Raw genomic sequence first — 16,582 nt, 5'->3', positions numbered from 1 at the left:
CTTATATGGGCTTTATATATCCATTTCTATTAAACACATTTTAGTCATGTTGCATAGAGGAATTGTAATGAAGTGGAGAAATCATGAGAAACAAAACAAAGCAAAATAAAACAAAATTGAAAAATAGTCCGCTTCACTAAGCATTCTGACACCATAATTCTTTCTTTGGATGTGGATGACATTTTTCCATCATGAATTCTTTGCAACTGTCCTTGCATTGCTCAGAAGGGCTAAGTTTCTCAAAAACAGTCAAACACACAACTGTTTCTGTGAACAACGTTCTCCTGGTTCTACTCACTTCATTCAATTATCAGTTCATATAAATCTTTCCAGGATTTTCTGAAGTCTGCCTGTTCATCTTTTCTTGTAGCACAATAGTATTCCATCACATTCATCTACCACAACTTATTCAGTCATTCCTCAATTGATAGGCATGCCCTCAATTTCCAGTTTTTGGCTACCACAAAAAGAATTGCTATAAATATTTTTGTACATGTGCGTCCTTTTCTCATTTTTATGATCCTTTTGGGATATAACCCTAGAAGTGGTATTGCTGGGTAAAAGGGTATGCATATTTTTATAGCCCTTTGGGCCTAGTTCCAGATTACTATCCAGAATGGCTGGATCAGCTCACAGCTCTACCAACAAAGAATTAGCGTTTCAACTTTTCCTACATCTTCTCCAACATTTATCATTTCTCTCTTTTTGTCTTGTTAGCCAATCTTATAGGTGTGATGTGGTACATCAGAGTCATTTAGCGGTTTTGAGCATTTTTATATGAATATGGATAGCTTTAATTTCTTCCTCTGAAAACTGCCTGTTCATTACCTTTGACCATTTATCAATTGGGGAATGACTTGTATTCTTGTAAGTTTGAATCAGTTCTTTATGTAATTTAGAAATGAGACCTTTATCAGAAACACTAGCTGTAAAAATTCTTTCTCAGTTTTCTAATTCTCTCCTAATCTTGGTTGCATTGCCTTTGTTTGTGCAAAAACCTTTCAATTCAATGTAATTAAAATGATCCATTTTGCATTTCATGTTCTCTATCTCTTGTTTGGTCATAAATTTCTCCATTCTCCATATATCTGACAGATGAACTATTCCTTGCTCCCCTAATTTATTTATACTATCAGCCTTTTTACCTAAATTATATACCCACTTGGACTTTATTCTGGTAGACAGTGTCAGATGTTGGTCTAAGCTCAGTTTCTGCCATACCATTTTCTAGTTTTCCCAGTAGTTTTTCTGAAATGATGAGTTTTTATCGCAGCAGCTGGGGTCTTTGGGTTTAACAAATAGTAGATTGCTATAATCATTGTGGTATGTACCTAACCTATGCTACTGATCTACCTCTCTGTTTGTTAGTCAGTACCAAGTGGCTTTGATGATTGCTGCTTTATAATACAATTTAAGATCTGGTATGGCTAGGCCACCTTTCCTAGAATTTCTTTTCATTAATTCCCTTGATATTCTGGACCTTTTCTTCTTCCGGGTGAATTTTGATATTATTTTTCCTAGCTCTAGAAAATGAATTTTTGGTAGTTTGATTGGTATTACACTGAATAAGTAAATTAATTTAAGTAGAATTGTCATTTTATTATATTAGCTCAGAGTGAGCAACTGATGTTTTTCCAATAATTTAAATCTGTTGTCAGTTGTTCTTATGATTTTTACAGAACAAACACCTGGAGTAAGGAACCCTAAGAGTCTTCCTAGCTGAGTGATTCTAGGCAAATCCCTTAACTGTCTTAAAATGAGGGCATCGTAGCATCTAAGCTGATATCACCCAAAGTCCTTATGAGGAGCATATGAAATAGTAGATGGCAACCACTTTGCAATCCTTAAAGCACTATATAAAGTGAGCTGATTCTGTTTTTTACCGCTGTTTCGGTAGGCAGGTCAGCTAAGCAGATTGCAGCTTGATCCTGGAAAAAGCTTCCTGATGTTTCTGTTCTCCTCCTGGTAATGGGCTAATCCAGGAGGCAGGCAGTGGCTCTGGCAGGAGCAGAGGTCTTTAGGCTCCTCTCAGGAACATTCTAGAGGAGATTTCTGGCCAGACCCAGATTGCACCATCAGCCTCTCTACATCCTCCTCTAATTCTGAGATTCTGGAACTCTCAGATCCCCCCTCCTCATGTCACCTGAAGTCCTTTGGGGGCCCAGACTTCCCACTGATTCCCTCTCCTGGTTTCCATGTAGCCCTCTGCATACCGTAGGTTCTCAGTGTGTGTCTGATGCTGGCCTGGTTCCATCTGTGCTCAGGTCCAAACTGGCCCTGAAAGAGACAGAGTGAGGGCTAGAACTAAGCAGGATATCAGTATTCTCAGGGCCTACTTGTATGCTGGGCATCTGGGCTTTCAATGGGGAGAAATCTCTGCTGGGAGTCTAGCACAATTCTCTCCTCTTCTTGTTAATCTCAAGGCAGGCTTTGGGCTTTGCCCTGGGGCAGATCAAATAACCCTCCTTCTGGACAGGACAAAGTCTAGTAGCATTGGCTGCCTACCAGGGGAAATGTGAGGGAGGAGAAAGAGGAGGAAATAAAGAGAAAGGAAGAGGAGGAGCAGGTTGAACAGGAGTAACAGCAGCAGCAGCAGCAACATGGGAAAGAAATCTCTGTGTCTGGTGATTTCTTGTGCCCTTCTCGCCTACTTTGTGTACACTCCTCTCCCAGACAACATCGAACAACCATGGAAACTGATGATGACCTGGGCTGCCATGAGGGTTGAAATTCACCTGGTAAGTGAAGAATTTGGTTGGCTCTGGGTGTTAAAGTGAGAAGCTGCCAGGAAGGAAGATGGGAGCACTTCCCAGGGACTTGGGGTTCTTATGTTTGCCAGCGTTCAACTATTTCCAAGTAATCTCACTTGAGATTCCTATCCAAGACAGACAGTTTAGTGCAAAGGTTTCTAACCTTATCTGGTCTACCACTGCCTTTTTAAAAAATACTCAGAGCCCTCTGGAAATCTTTAACTCTTTGGTGTTTTATTTTGCTTTGCTTTTTATTTTTCTTTTTTGCAATTTGCATCATTTTGAAAATATATACACTATGTATTTTTTAAATGACACATGGAAGATTTAATGATTTATTGTAAATTTGGGGATTTTTTCTCCATGGAAATTTTGATGACAATATTGTGTCCTGCAGAGATATACTGTTGTAAAAAAGTCATTACATGCACATATTCTTGCTGATGCATGCTGGACTTTTAACAACGTGCAACATGCTCACCTGCCAACACTTCTTTCTTAAGACTGGGTGGACTTGAGCCCTGATCAGTTAAAACTTGCCCTTTGTATGTTTATTTGGAAAATAATGTAATCACTACAACTTTAACTCAGTTACTCAACAGATAAAACATGTACAAATGGTTTTTCAAAATTTTATCTTCTCTTTTTTCCTGATGCTTCCACTGCCCCCTTATTTTTTTAATTCCCCTCAACTGCACCTGAGGATACTATGCACCACCCCTGGATTATTCCAGAACCCCCCAAATGGCAGTGTTGCCCACTTTGGGAATGGTGTGTAGTTATATCATTATGCATGGTTTTCTTATCTTGTCCAGAACAAAGCCTTCCCATATCTTCCTGACGACCATCTCCAACTATTCTGCCACATATACCTTCCCTATTCTTTATAGTCTTTCCTTTTCCAGCTACCTTTTTTAATGCTTTCTTTCCCCTTTTTAGAATAGCAAGCTCCTTGAAGGCAGGCAGTTTCTTGATTGCTTGCAATTATATCCCCAGTGCTTAGCACAGATCCTGGTACATAGAAAACAATTAGTTAGTGTTCATTTTGTACATCTGTGAGTCTATTTTTGTTACTATATTCCTGTCTGTTTGCTGGCCTCTCTATTTATATATCTGTCTGCCTTTGTGACTGTCTATTAGTCAATATCTATCTATCCACCAATTTACTGTATCTATACATCCTTCCAATTATCTATCTACCATCTATCTATCTATCTATCTATCTATCTATCTGTCTGTCTGTCTGTCTGTCTGTCTGTCTGTCTGTCTGTCTGTCTGTCTGTCTGTCTGTCTGTCTATCTGTCTATCTGTCTGTCTCTTTGTCTGTCTCTCTGTTTATCCATCCATGTTATCTGCCTGCCTATCCCTTAACTATCAGAAGAAGCCTTTCATTACTTTCATTACCTTTCCTACTTGTGCTTTTTCCCTCCTCAAACTCCCCCATTCACACTTCACTTTGTACACATTGTTTCCTCTTGATAAAGCCTATTAGTTCCTTAATGGCAAGAGTTGATTAATTTATGTCTTTGGATCTCTTGTGCCCAGAGGCTTGTCCTGCCAAAATAGGCATTGAACAACAGCTTGTTGAGTTGTGGTGACGGAGTAGAATATACTTGATGGCAGATCCCTTTGTCTGGTCTTAGGTGTCACTAAATTTGATGTGGGGACAGTTGGGTGGCTCAGTGGATCGAATATGGGGCTTGGAGTCAAAAAGACCTGAGTTCAAATGTGATCTGAGGCACTAAGTCACTTCACCCTCAGTTTACTTATAAGTAAAATGAATTAGAGAAAGAAATGGCAAACCATTCTAGTATCTTTAAATAAAACCCCAAATGGAGTCATGGAAAATTGAACATGTTGTTGTTGTGTTTATCCTTTGTAATTTAAGAGGACCATGACATCAACATGATGACATGCCTTGTAGCTGACTTCGATTTGAGTGAGGGAGGGCTATGCAAGGCCATCAATGGCACTTTCTTCTCCTGAGCCATCTGGGTCCAGTGGCCTGATATTCATCAGCACAACTGGAGATGGCCCAGGATGTAATGTGAGAACTTGGCCCTCTCAGGGTAATGTCTTATCACATTCTCACTTTGAGTGAGATACACCCATTCAATGAATATTCTTCCTGAAGTAGTCACTTAAAGGATGGCTCCTTTAATTGAAAAATAAAACTGAGAGAGAAAGACCCTCAGGATTCCTGGGAAAAAGAGAAACAATTACTATTTAGTAATTACATGCCTTCTGTGGTAGTTGGATGAAGACTAGTCTATGAGCTCCAGAGTGAATTTGATTTAAGGTTTGATCTTTGAGCAAGAAATGTAGCCAGTACATCTAAAGGAAAAAAGACAACTTTTGGTCATGGAGTGTACCTTTCCCTGGGCACAACACCAGAGGACAGGAACGGAGATGAGAGGAGAGGAGATGATACTCATTCACAGGTTATGTTTGTCCTTTGTTAAATTAGAAGACCATGACATCAACATGATAACATGACTTGCAGCTGACTTTGGTTTGAGTGAGGGAGAGCTGTGTAAGGTTACCAGCCTCACTTTCTTCTCCTGAGCCATCTGGGTCCAGTGACCTGATAGTCATCAGGATGGCTAGAGATGAACATGACCAAAATGATTGAACAACAATTGACACTCCTTATCAGATACTGGATTTATTGACCTGGCTAGTGCTATGCAGCACCCAGCTGCTCACTTGAAACAAAAACCTTGAATCTCCACAAAGAATTATTAATTGCTTAATAGGTTTGAGTCACAATGCTATGCACTAGGGGAGCAAAGGGAAAGAATATGAAGCATATAATCAGAAGGGGGAGACAACATGCAAACAACTATGTTCAGAGAAGGTAGAAGACAGTCAAAGGGGAGGGCTCTAGCTTCCTTTCTGAAGGGATAGGCAAGGGAGAATAATGAAGGCCTCCTGAAGAAGGTGACAATCCAAGAACCTTAAGAAGCAGAGGAGATCTGGGAGAACATTTTGGAAATGGGGACAAGCCTGTGTAAAGGCATCAATATGGTTGATGGAGTGTTGTAGGGAGGAAACAGAGAGACAAGGAACAAAGCTGAATTAGATATTGTATGGAGGGCAGTAAAGTGTAGACAGTCTGAAAAGGAGATCGGAGTCAGGTTGGGAAGAGTTGTACAAGCCAAGAGCCTTACTATTTGATCCTGTGGTAATAGGGAGTAGCTAAAGGTTGTTGAGCAGGGGAAAGGACATGGTCAGGAAAGTACATGTTTGGGAAGTTAACATATGAAAATTTGGCAACAGTAGAAGGTAGACTGGTTAGAGAGAGAATGGAGGCAGGGAAGAGAAGGAGATGTATGCTAGAGAGGTTCTGAGGATAGAAACAGCAAGATTTGGCAATGGATTGTACAAGTAGTGTGAGTGAGAATGAGGAATTGTGGATGCCATGGAAATTGCAAGCCTGAGTGAGTGGCAGGTTGATGGCTCAGTGATAGGGAAGTTCAGGAGAGAGGTTTTCTTTGGGGGGGGGGGGAGGGACATAGTGTCTACTTTGGACGAGTCATGTTTGAGATGTTTATGGAACACTGAGTTTGGATACTGCAAAGGCAATTGGTGAAAAGAGACATCATTTAAACTGAGAAACTAGAGCTGGATATAGAGATCTGGGAATTATTTGCCTAGAAATAATCATTAAATCCACTGGGACTGATGGGATCATCAAGTGAGGCAGGATTCAGAAAAACTTGAAGAGGAAAGAGGAGAGAACACCAAATTAAACCAAAATTACGATGTGTGACAGGGATGACGAACAAGCAAAGAAGACTGAGGAGGATTGGATAGGTACAGGGACAACCAGAACAAAATTGTTCATGAAAACCCTACAGGAGATGGCATCCAGGAACAGGTGATAACAGTGTCAAGTACTAGAGAGACATCAAGGAGTATGGATGGACATTGAGAAAAGTCCAGGAGGTTTGTAAGGTTAGAGATCACTGCTACATTTGGAAAGGGCAATTTCCTTTGAATGATAAAGGTAGAAGCCAATTTGCAGAGGGTTTAGGAGAGAGGGAGAAGATAGGAAGAGGAGAAACTGAGTATGGCTGGGATTTTTATCTTTACTCTTTTAAAAAAAAACAACTACTAACAACATCAAATAAAATGGAATTTCTGTATCCCATCGTAGAGTAGACATGTAGGACTGTACACAAAACTGTCAATGTTTATTATGTCCTTCTTGCTTTTCTTTTTTCTTTTTAGTTAATTACTTTATTTTTAGTTTTCAAGATTCATTTCCACAAGATTTTGAGTTCCAAATTTTCTCCTCATCTCTTCCCTCTTCCCACCCCACGACACCAAGCATTCTGATTACCCCTTCCCCAAATGTGAACCTCCCTTCTATTACACCCCTCCCTTGCCTTATCCTGATCTTCTCTCTTTTCGTGTAGGTCAAAATAGATTTCTATATATCATTACTTGTATTTCTTATTTCCCAGTTGCATGCAAAAATGATTCTCAACATTCGTTTCTAAAACTTTGAGCTCCAACTTCTTTCTCTCCCTCCCTCCCCATCCATCCCCACTGAAAAGGCAAGCTATGCAATATACCCTATAGATGTGTAGTTATGCGAAAGACTTCCATAATAGTCATGTTGTGAAAGACTAATTATATTTCCCTCCATCCTCTCCTGCCCCCATTTATTCTATTCTCCCTTTTGACATTGTCCCTCCCCAAAACGGTGTACTTCTAATTACTCCCTTCTCCCATTTGTCCTCCTTTCTATCATCCCCCGCCACTCCATTTATCTCTTTCTCCGTTACTCTCCTGTATTGTAACATAGATTTTCATATCATACTGAGTATGCATGTTATTCCCTCCTTCAGCCAAATGTGATGAGAGTAAGCTTCACTTTTTCCCTCTCATCTCCCCCCTTTTTCCTTCCATTGAAAAAGCCTTTTCTTGCCTCTTTTATGGGAGATAATTTGCCCTATCCCATTTCTCCCTTTCTCTTTCCATTGTATTCCTCTCGCACACCTCAGTTTTATATTTTTAAATATCATCCCTTCCTATTCAACTCACCCTGTGCCCTCTGTCTATATATGTGTGTCTTAATCTCTCTAACTACCCAAATAGGGAGAAAAGTGTCAAGTGTTACAAATATTATCTTTCCATGTAGAAATGTAAACAGTTCAACTTTAGTAGGTGCCTTTTGTTTTCTCTTTCCTGTTTACTTTTTCATGCTTCTCTTGGTTCTTGTGTTGGAAAGTCAAATTTTTTATTCAGCTCTGATCTTTTCATAAGAATGCTTGAAAGTACTCTATTTCATTGAATGACCATTTTCCCACTGAAGTATTACACTCAGTTTTGCTGGGTAGGTGATTCTTCGTTTTAATGTTGGTTCATTTGACTTCTGGAATATCACATCCCTGCGATCCCTTAATACACAAGCTGGTAGATCTTATGTTATTATGATTGTATTTCTACAATACATAAATTGTTTCTTTCTGGCTGCTTGCAATATTTTCTCCTTGACCTGGGAGGTGTGAAATTTGGCTACAATATTCCTAGGAGTTTTTTTTTTCAGATCTCTTTCAGGAGGTGTTTGTTGGATTTTTTCAATATTTATTTTACTCTCTAGTTCTAGAATATCAGAACAGTTTTCCTTGATAATGTCTAAGCTCTTTTTTTGATCATGTCTTTTTGGTAGTCCCATAATTTTTAAATTGTCTTTCCTGGATTTATTGTCCAGGTCAGTTGTTTATCCAATGAGAAATTTCACAGTATCTTCTATTTTTTCATTCTTTTGGTTGTGTTTTGTAATTTCTTGGTTTCTCATAAAGTCATTAGCTTCCATGTGGTCCGTTCTAATTTTTAAGGAACTATTTTCTTCAGTGAGCTTTTGAATCTCCTTTTCCATCTGTCTAATTCTGCTTTATGAAGTGTTCTTCTCCTCATTGGCCTTTTGGATTTCTTCTGCCATTTGGGTTAGTCTATTTTTAAAGGTTTCATTTTCTTCAGCATTTTTTGAGGTCTCTTTTAGCAAGCTGTTACCTTGCTTTTCATGATTTTTTTGCATTGCTCTCACTTCTCTACCCAATTTTTCCTCCACCTCTCTTCCTTGTTTTCAAAATCCTTTTTAATCTTTTCTGTGGCCTGAGATCATTGCATGTATTTTTGGAGGTTTTGGATACAGAAGCCTTGAATTTTATGTCTTCCTCTGATGGTATGCATTGTTCTTCCTCATCAGAAAGGATGGAGAAAAATACCTGTTCACCAAGAAAATAACCATCTATAGTCTTATTTTTTCCCTTGTTTTGGGGGGGGGGCATTTTCCCAGTCTCTTACTTGACTTTTGACTCCTTTGTCAAAAGGAGGGTATATTTTAGGGAACTGTAAGTTCTCAGTTCCTCCAAGGTGGCAAAATCAAGGGAGAGAAGTTTATTCCTCTCCTGGCCTCCACTCTGGTCTGGAAGCAACCAGAACCTTTTTTGCCCTGGATCTGAGAGTAGAATTCCCTCTCCAGAGCAGCTACCAAGCCAGCGTTCTTCCTCACCCCAGGGCCACCAATGAGGGCTGAGATTCAGATCTATCACTTGATTCCCCCAGGCTGTCACAGTGGCTACTGCTGCCTTTGGGTCAGGGCTAGGGTCAGTCACTGCTCTCTTCTTACTCTGGTGAAAGAGCTTTCTCACTAACCTTTGAAGCTGTCTTTGGCATTTGTGGGTTGAGAAATCTGGGAATCTCAGCTGCTGCCCATGATTCTGTGCCCTGAAGCCTGCTCTAGTCCTGTCTGAGCAGTGCCACATGGGCAAGGCTAGGCTGCACTCCACTTTGATCCTGGTGTGATAGACCTTTCCTGTCAGCCTTCCAGGCTGCTTTGAGCTGAAAATCTCTTTTGCTCTATCATTTTGTGACTTCTGCTGCTCTGGAAATTGTTTAGAGTCATTTTTTACAGATATGTTATGGGTTATGGGAGTATACTTAGAACAGGTCTGTCCTTCTCCTCTACTATCTTGGCTCCACCCCCCTTCTTGCTTTTCTTTTTAAATATCTAGATCTTCCTAGCACATCTCTCCTTCCCAATAATTTGAAAAAAAGAATCAAATAGCAAAACAAATTCTGCAATCACCATTGCTCTAAATGTTTGTTTTAATCTGATTCAGATCTCCCTCTCCTTTTTTTCTTAGCATATTTGTAGCATGCTTACATAGTAGTCTCCTGGAATCCAAGTTCATTATTCTCTGCAAGCTGTTGTTAGGCATTGTCTTTGTACACTCTGTTCTCCTTGTTCTGCTCCCTTTACACTGCACCAGTTCACACAAGCCTTCCCAGGTTTCCATGAACCCTTCCCTTCCATTATTTCTTGAAGAATGTTCCATTCCATTTGTATGCTACCATCTTTTCAGCCATTCTCCAACAGGAATTGGAGGACCCGACTGGGCTTCCTTTCTGTTTTGCCCTGGTCAAAAATTTCATGGTCTCAGTTATCACTTATCTTGTTCAGCTCTGGTGTCATCATGCCTGTTTTTTCTTCTAGTTTGCCAAATATTTTGGTTAAAAGAACTGTAACTCTTCTAGGATTGTCAAGGCAGATTCAGCTGTCCAAGTAAAATCCTGCTGGTGTATTTGGTTATTAATACAATGCTGGCCTTGGCATTAGGCTGACATGGGTCCAAATATCACCTCTGCAATTACTTGCTATGTGTCTACCAGGCAAGTCGTGTGACCTCAGTGAACCTCAGTCTTCTTGTCTATGAAATGGAGAGTAATAATAGCACTGACCGGCTAGAATCATTGTGAGGGTCAGATGAGATAATGTTTATAAAACACTTTGGATACATGAAAAGTTCTGTAACGTAGCTATTGTCAATGACTCTTTGGGGTACAGTAGTAATAGGGAAGCATACTCTCCTGTGTGCATAGAACTCACAACTATACCTTTAATTGTATTTTTTGGATGTCAGTCAGCGTTTATGGACATACTGGGAGTTCCACCTTTTGTACTCTCCTATCTCCTTGAAGTTCCACCGACATCAGATGCAAAAGTTACAGTGACAGATACTCTGTTTAATAAAGTTCCAGTCCGAGTCTTTGAGCCAAAGCAAAAGTCATCTGCAATGAGAAGAGCTGTTTTTTATATTCATGGTGGTGGCTGGACCATGGGAGATGCCAGTAAGTACTTTTCTTAGGGAAGTGAATCTTTTAAAGGGCAATGCATTTCAATCCATCTTTGATATTAATCAGAATATTTTGTAGTTAGGAGATAATAGAACAGAGCTGAGTTAAGCAGAGAGAAGACAGTAGAGTGGAGGGGAGAACAGGAGGGGAGAAGAGGGCAGGGGAGGAGAGAAGAAAGAAGGGGAGGACAGGGGAAGAGAAGGGAGAGGAAAGGGCACAGGTGTTAAGGAGAAGGGAGAGGAGGAGAGGATAAGAGAGGAGAAGGGAGAAGGTGGTGGACAGGAAGCAAGCAGCTACTCAAAGCTTTCTGGGCTTTCATGGGGTTTAACCAAATGCCATTTTGTTAATTTACAAGGTTAAGATAACCAGTGTTTGTCAATTGCAGAGGACACTAGCTTCCAACAGGTAGGTACACTGAGTATATCAAATCACTGATTATATTTCTTTGATGAGTATATGATTAGAACAGAGATGGACTTCTAGGTCTTTGCAGGTAGCTGGTGGTGCAATGGATAGAGTGGTGGGCCTGGAGTCAGGAATCCTGCCTCTGTCACTTACTTGCTCTGTAACCCTGGGCAAGTAACTTAAGCTCTATCTGCCTCAGTTTCCTCAACTGTAAAATGTGAATGATAATAACAACTAACTCCTAGGATGGTTGGGAGGATGAAATGAGATCATTTTTGTAAAGGACTCAGCACACTCTCTGACACATAGTAGGTATTAGCTCCTTCCTGTTCCCTCCCTTCTTCCTGCTTTAAGTGTATATCTGAGATAACTATTTTTTTTCTGGACTGGTGAATTCGTCACAGTGAATAATCCCTGTTGTGGAAATGTAAGTTTGAATCATTGACTTTACTATATGTTATGGGAACCCTTTTCCTGAACAGTGCCTATAACATGCCAACAGGAGGTGCAGCCAAGAAGGTGGAGTAAAGGCAAGGATTCTCCTGAACTCTCCCCCACGTTCCTCCAAATACCTTTAAATAATTCCTCTAAACAAATTCTAGAATGACAAAAACCACAAAAAAGACAGAGTGAAACAATTTTCCGGCTCCAGAAAACTTAGCATGTTGGCAGGAAAGATCTGTTGCACCAGGGTGAGAGAGAAGCACAGTCCAACTCAAGCTGTACCAGCACAGCCTGGGCTCCAGCAAATGAAGAGTAGGATTTGGGGCAAGTGAATCAGTGGCAGCAGTGGTATTTTGTGGACCATTCAGACCACAGATGGTAAGGGGGAGACAATGGGTCAGAAGGAGACTTCCAGGGATCTCTTTGCTGGTACCAGGGGGTAGGACTCTGTTTCATTGCCTATACTTGGATCTGGGTTGCACTCCTGGATCTCAATTCCAGTATGAGGAGGAGCACTAGCACAACAGAACTTGTAGCAGCAGAACTTGTGGCAGAAGAATGGAGGGAAATACATAGTTGGAAATCATTATTGTGAATTTTTTTTATGAGAGAATTTCTCTGATAAAGATTTCATTTCTCTAACCTATAGAAAACTGAGAAAAATTTATAAAAATAAAGATCATTCTTCAATTGATAAAAGGTCAAGAACAGGCAGTTTTCAGACAAAGTAATCACAACTGTTTATAATCATATGAAAACAGTCACTATTGATGACAGAAATGCAAATTAAAGCAACTTTGAGCTACTGTATTACACCTGTCAGATTGGCTAATGTGCGAGAAAAGTAAAATGACAAATGTTGAGGGGATGTCGGAAAATTAAAACACTAACATATTATTGATGAATTTCTATATTGATCCAAACATTTTGGAGAGCAATTTGGAACTATGTCTAACAGGCTATAAAATCAGGCATACCCTTTGACCAGGCAATACCACTATTAGATCTATATCCCAAAGAGACTAAAAAGAAACAAAAAAGAAAAGGAGCTATGTGTGCCAAAATATTAATAGCAGCTCCTTTGGTGCTGTCAGAGAATTGGAATTGGGGGGGATATCCATCAATGAGAGAATGGCTAAACCAGTTGTTGTGTAGGATTATGATGGAATATTATTGAGCTTTAAGAGATGATGAGTAGGAAGCTCTAAGAAAAACCTGGAAAGATTTACATGAACTGATGCAAAGCGAAATGAGCAGAATTAGAAGCACATTGTACACAGTAACAGCGATACTGCAATTTAATCTACTATGAATAACTTAGCTATTCTCAGTAATATGGTGATCCAAGCAGCTCTGTAGGACTTCTACAGTCCATCTCCAGAGAAAGAGCTTGGAGAACCTGAATGAAGTTCAAAGATACTTTTTCTTTATTTTTCTTGTTTTTTTGGGGGGGAGGAGGTCTGTTTTCTATCACAGAATAGCTTACATGAAAATGTGATTTGCATGACTATACATGCATGACCCGTGCCAAATTGCTTTCCTTCTCAATGAATGAGGAGGGGATGGAGGGAAAGATTTGTAACTCAAAATTTAAAAAAAATATTAAAATTGTTTTTGCATGTAATTGGGGGGAAATAAAATATTAAATGTGCTTTTGAAAAATAACACACCAACAGCCTGTGTAGATTCTACAGACACAACAGCAGTGTTTGTGCATTATAAGGACACACCAACAGTTTGCATACATTCTACAGACACACCAAGAGCGTTTGTAAATTCTAAGGGCACACAACAGCATGTGCACATTCTACTCTCTTTTCTCCAGACTCTATACAGACGAATGGTTTTAAAGTCAGAGGTCTTGGCCTGAAGGTCTCTCTAACCCTGGCATCACAAAGCAGTCCAGTTGTGTTTCCATTGCATCCCACCACTGAAGTCCCCATTCACAAAACTGGCTCATGATCCAGCCTAGCTATCACGCACCAACTAGCATTAGCAAGGATTCTGACTCCAAGGTTTTGTAAGGAATCCTTACGAAAAGGCAAGAGAAGGCAACAGACTGGGTAGCCTGGTAGCAGAGTCCCCTGAGATTCTTTGTGGTCACCCAGTGAATCACCCCTAGGTTTCTGACCTTAGTATGAAGGTTCCTTTCACACCTGGCTGCTCTGCTCATTTTCCCCCAAATCCACAGAATCCAAGAGTTGAAAGGACCCCAGTGCCCATCTACTCCATCCTCTATGTGAAAGGAACCCCCTGTGGGCATTTCTGGCCTGTGGCTATCCAGCCTTTATATGGAGACCTCTGCAGAGGGGGAACCAACCCTCTCCAGAGCAGCCCATTCCTCTGGGATAGCTCTCACAAGGAGTATGATTTTGTCCTGTTATTGCCTAATTTCACTTTTTTGAGACTTTCACTCATTTCTTTTGGATCTGCCCTCTCATGACAAGAGCTCTTCAGGTATTTGAAGGAAACTAAAGGGTTCCCACATAAATCTTTGCCTTTCAGGGCCTCCCCTTTCTCACTGCACAATGGGAGGATTGGACTCAAAGACCCATAAGCCTCCTCCAAACTCTGAGTCCAACATCTTGAGGTGAAGGTCTATACTTGTACTCAGGAGACTTGGGTTCAAATCCTGTTTCTGATATTAGCAGTTGTATAATCAGAAGAAAGCTGCTTACCCTTTCTGAGCCCAAGCTTTCTATCTGTAAAACAGGGACAATAATCTCTGTATTCCTCACCTCACACAGCTTGTAGGAATAAAGTAAGACATAGACTCCAAGACACTGAAGATACACAAGTGATCATACCATCCTCACAAAAATAATAGGGAGGGGAAAAAATAAAAAATAATAGGTAAATTGAAAGTTGGTAGGCTCTCCCTATTTGGATCAGTGGGCCCACGATTGTGTTGGTACAGAGAACCCCAGTGATAAAGCCTTGACTACCAATAGACAAGGCTGCCTGCTCTGCTCTGCTCTGTGAATTTAGTCTTAGAATTTCCTGGACAGAGGCAGGATTTGAGCTTCGGTCTTTCTGACTCTAACGTCAATTTTCAATGCACTGTGAGGCCATCCAGCTTCTGGTTGGGTCTGCATTCTATCTTTATTCCATTCACACACATCCCATTACATTTTTAAAGCACCCACATGTCTAATTTTTAGAAAACAAACTCCCCGAGGGCAGATCATTGTATCCTCAGTAATTTTATTCCATGGTTGTGCCAGTCAAGGAAGTTACCTTTTCTGAAGAATTCAAGATAAATATTACTGAGAAAGGCACATGGTGGGAAGGAGCTGGCCACAATAAAGAACAAAGTAAGGATTATAAAGAGGAGCTGAGTCAAGTATGTCATCAAAGAAATGTGGAATGAGAAGAGATGGGCTGGTTCCATGGCAAAGTAAAAGCATATTGGAGAACCCATGTATTCCACTGCCCCCTTCAAGATGCCCTAGCACATTGGCTGCCTCCTGGTGATGCATTTATGAAAGGATATGGGAAACATTTTGCAGGAAGAGCTTGCTTGATTGGGTGGCCATCAGTATTATTGAATGGGCTATCCACAACATGGAGATGATGGATCTGCTTTAGTGTTTGATCATCTCCAGTGGGGAGTACAATACCCTGTTGATGGGTAGTGCAGTGGTAGGAGTGCTGATCCTGAAAGAGGAAGACCTGCCTCTTCCTTCAGAGGAGTATGTGACAGCTAGCCTCAGATATTTGAAAGGATCTCCCCTGGGGGCTGGATTAACCTTGCTCCATTCAACTCCAAGGGGCAAAGCTAGAAGTAATGGATGAAAGCCCAAAGAGAAAAATGGGGGTCTGTTGTCAGGAATGCATTTCTTACCAACCGGAGCCTTCTAAAAATGCAGGGGCTACCTGGAGGGGTGCTGGATTCCCCCTTTCCAAGGCCTTCAACAGGATGCTGGAGGACCATTTTTGGCTCTGTTTACGGATGGTTGACCTAGATGGCTGTTGGAGTCCCATCCAACTTGTATTCTGGGATTCTAGTTCTCTCAAAGCCATTTCTTATCACAACCATACAAGTTTCAAAGGATATTTCATTGTCTTCAAAAGGAGAGACAGAATGGCATCACATTTGGTAAAGATTTCATTGAGAAATCTCCCATCCTCTTTTTTAGCTAAAAGCTTCTTAGAAGAGAAAGGTGGATTTGAGGCTGTTTCAAATGCCCAGGAACCTCTGAGGGAGAGGAGATTAACATTAGCCTTGCCTCTTCCTGATCCTGACTCCTATCATAGAGTGGCCTGTGAAGGAAAGGAACATTATTTGTTAGTGAAGAGCAAATAATATGCTTCATCTCTCCTTCTGCATTACAGGGGGCTGATCATTTTCACTTGCATTTTCTCTTTCCTTTAGCTCTTTGTAATCGTCTTCCAAGGTCAAAAATTATCCTTCACCAGCCATGTGCCTACTGTATTACGGAAAGGACTTTCTTAATGTACAAGTATAGCAGCCTGCTCCATTTGAATGCCGTATTTCATTTTTCTCTCTGGGCACATCAGTATTGATAGCCGATGTAATTCACTCTGGAGTGATCTACGAATATTAAGAAATGATTGTAGGATTTTTGTGATGAAAGCAAGTATTTTTCCCCTAGTCAGTTTTAATGGACTTGATTTGATTTCTTGTGTTTTAGGTTGGATCCCCTATGATTATTTGGGAAGACAGATGGCGGACAAACTCGATGCTGTGGTCATATCAACTAAGTAAGAATAATTTGAGTTTTAGGCCAGATCTATTAGGACAAAGGGTCCTTCATCTTCCATGGTTGTGTTCTGTTTTTAATACCTCTCAACTGCTTACAAGGCAGCAT

General features: G+C 40.5%; 1 protein-coding gene across 4 annotated transcripts in view; it reads left to right on the top strand.

Moving 5' to 3' along the window:
- The first annotated feature begins 1,524 nt into the window (after positions 1–1,524).
- LOC140510257 (arylacetamide deacetylase-like) overlaps positions 1,525–16,582 on the top strand; it is a 69,308-nt gene continuing 54,250 nt past the window's right edge. For 2 of the 4 annotated variants that reach the window (XR_011969166.1, XR_011969164.1), the window contains exons 1-3: positions 1,525–2,738; positions 10,688–10,895; positions 16,406–16,475. Coding sequence is in view for 1 of the 4 variants with exons in the window: in XM_072618714.1 (XP_072474815.1) it covers positions 2,601–2,738; positions 10,688–10,895; positions 16,406–16,475 (416 nt within the window). In the remaining 3 variants the exon portion in view is untranslated. The remainder of the gene's footprint in view (positions 2,739–10,687; positions 10,896–16,405; positions 16,476–16,582) is intronic. The other 2 variants (XM_072618714.1, XR_011969165.1) reach the window with 2 other exon arrangements.

The sequence above is a fragment of the Notamacropus eugenii genome, chromosome 6 (assembly GCF_028372415.1).
Source record: "Notamacropus eugenii isolate mMacEug1 chromosome 6, mMacEug1.pri_v2, whole genome shotgun sequence".
In the NCBI taxonomy this organism is placed as follows: Eukaryota; Metazoa; Chordata; class Mammalia; order Diprotodontia; family Macropodidae; genus Notamacropus; species Notamacropus eugenii.
Note: the sequence above shows the minus strand (reverse complement) of the source record. Positions and strands in the feature narration are given on the sequence as shown.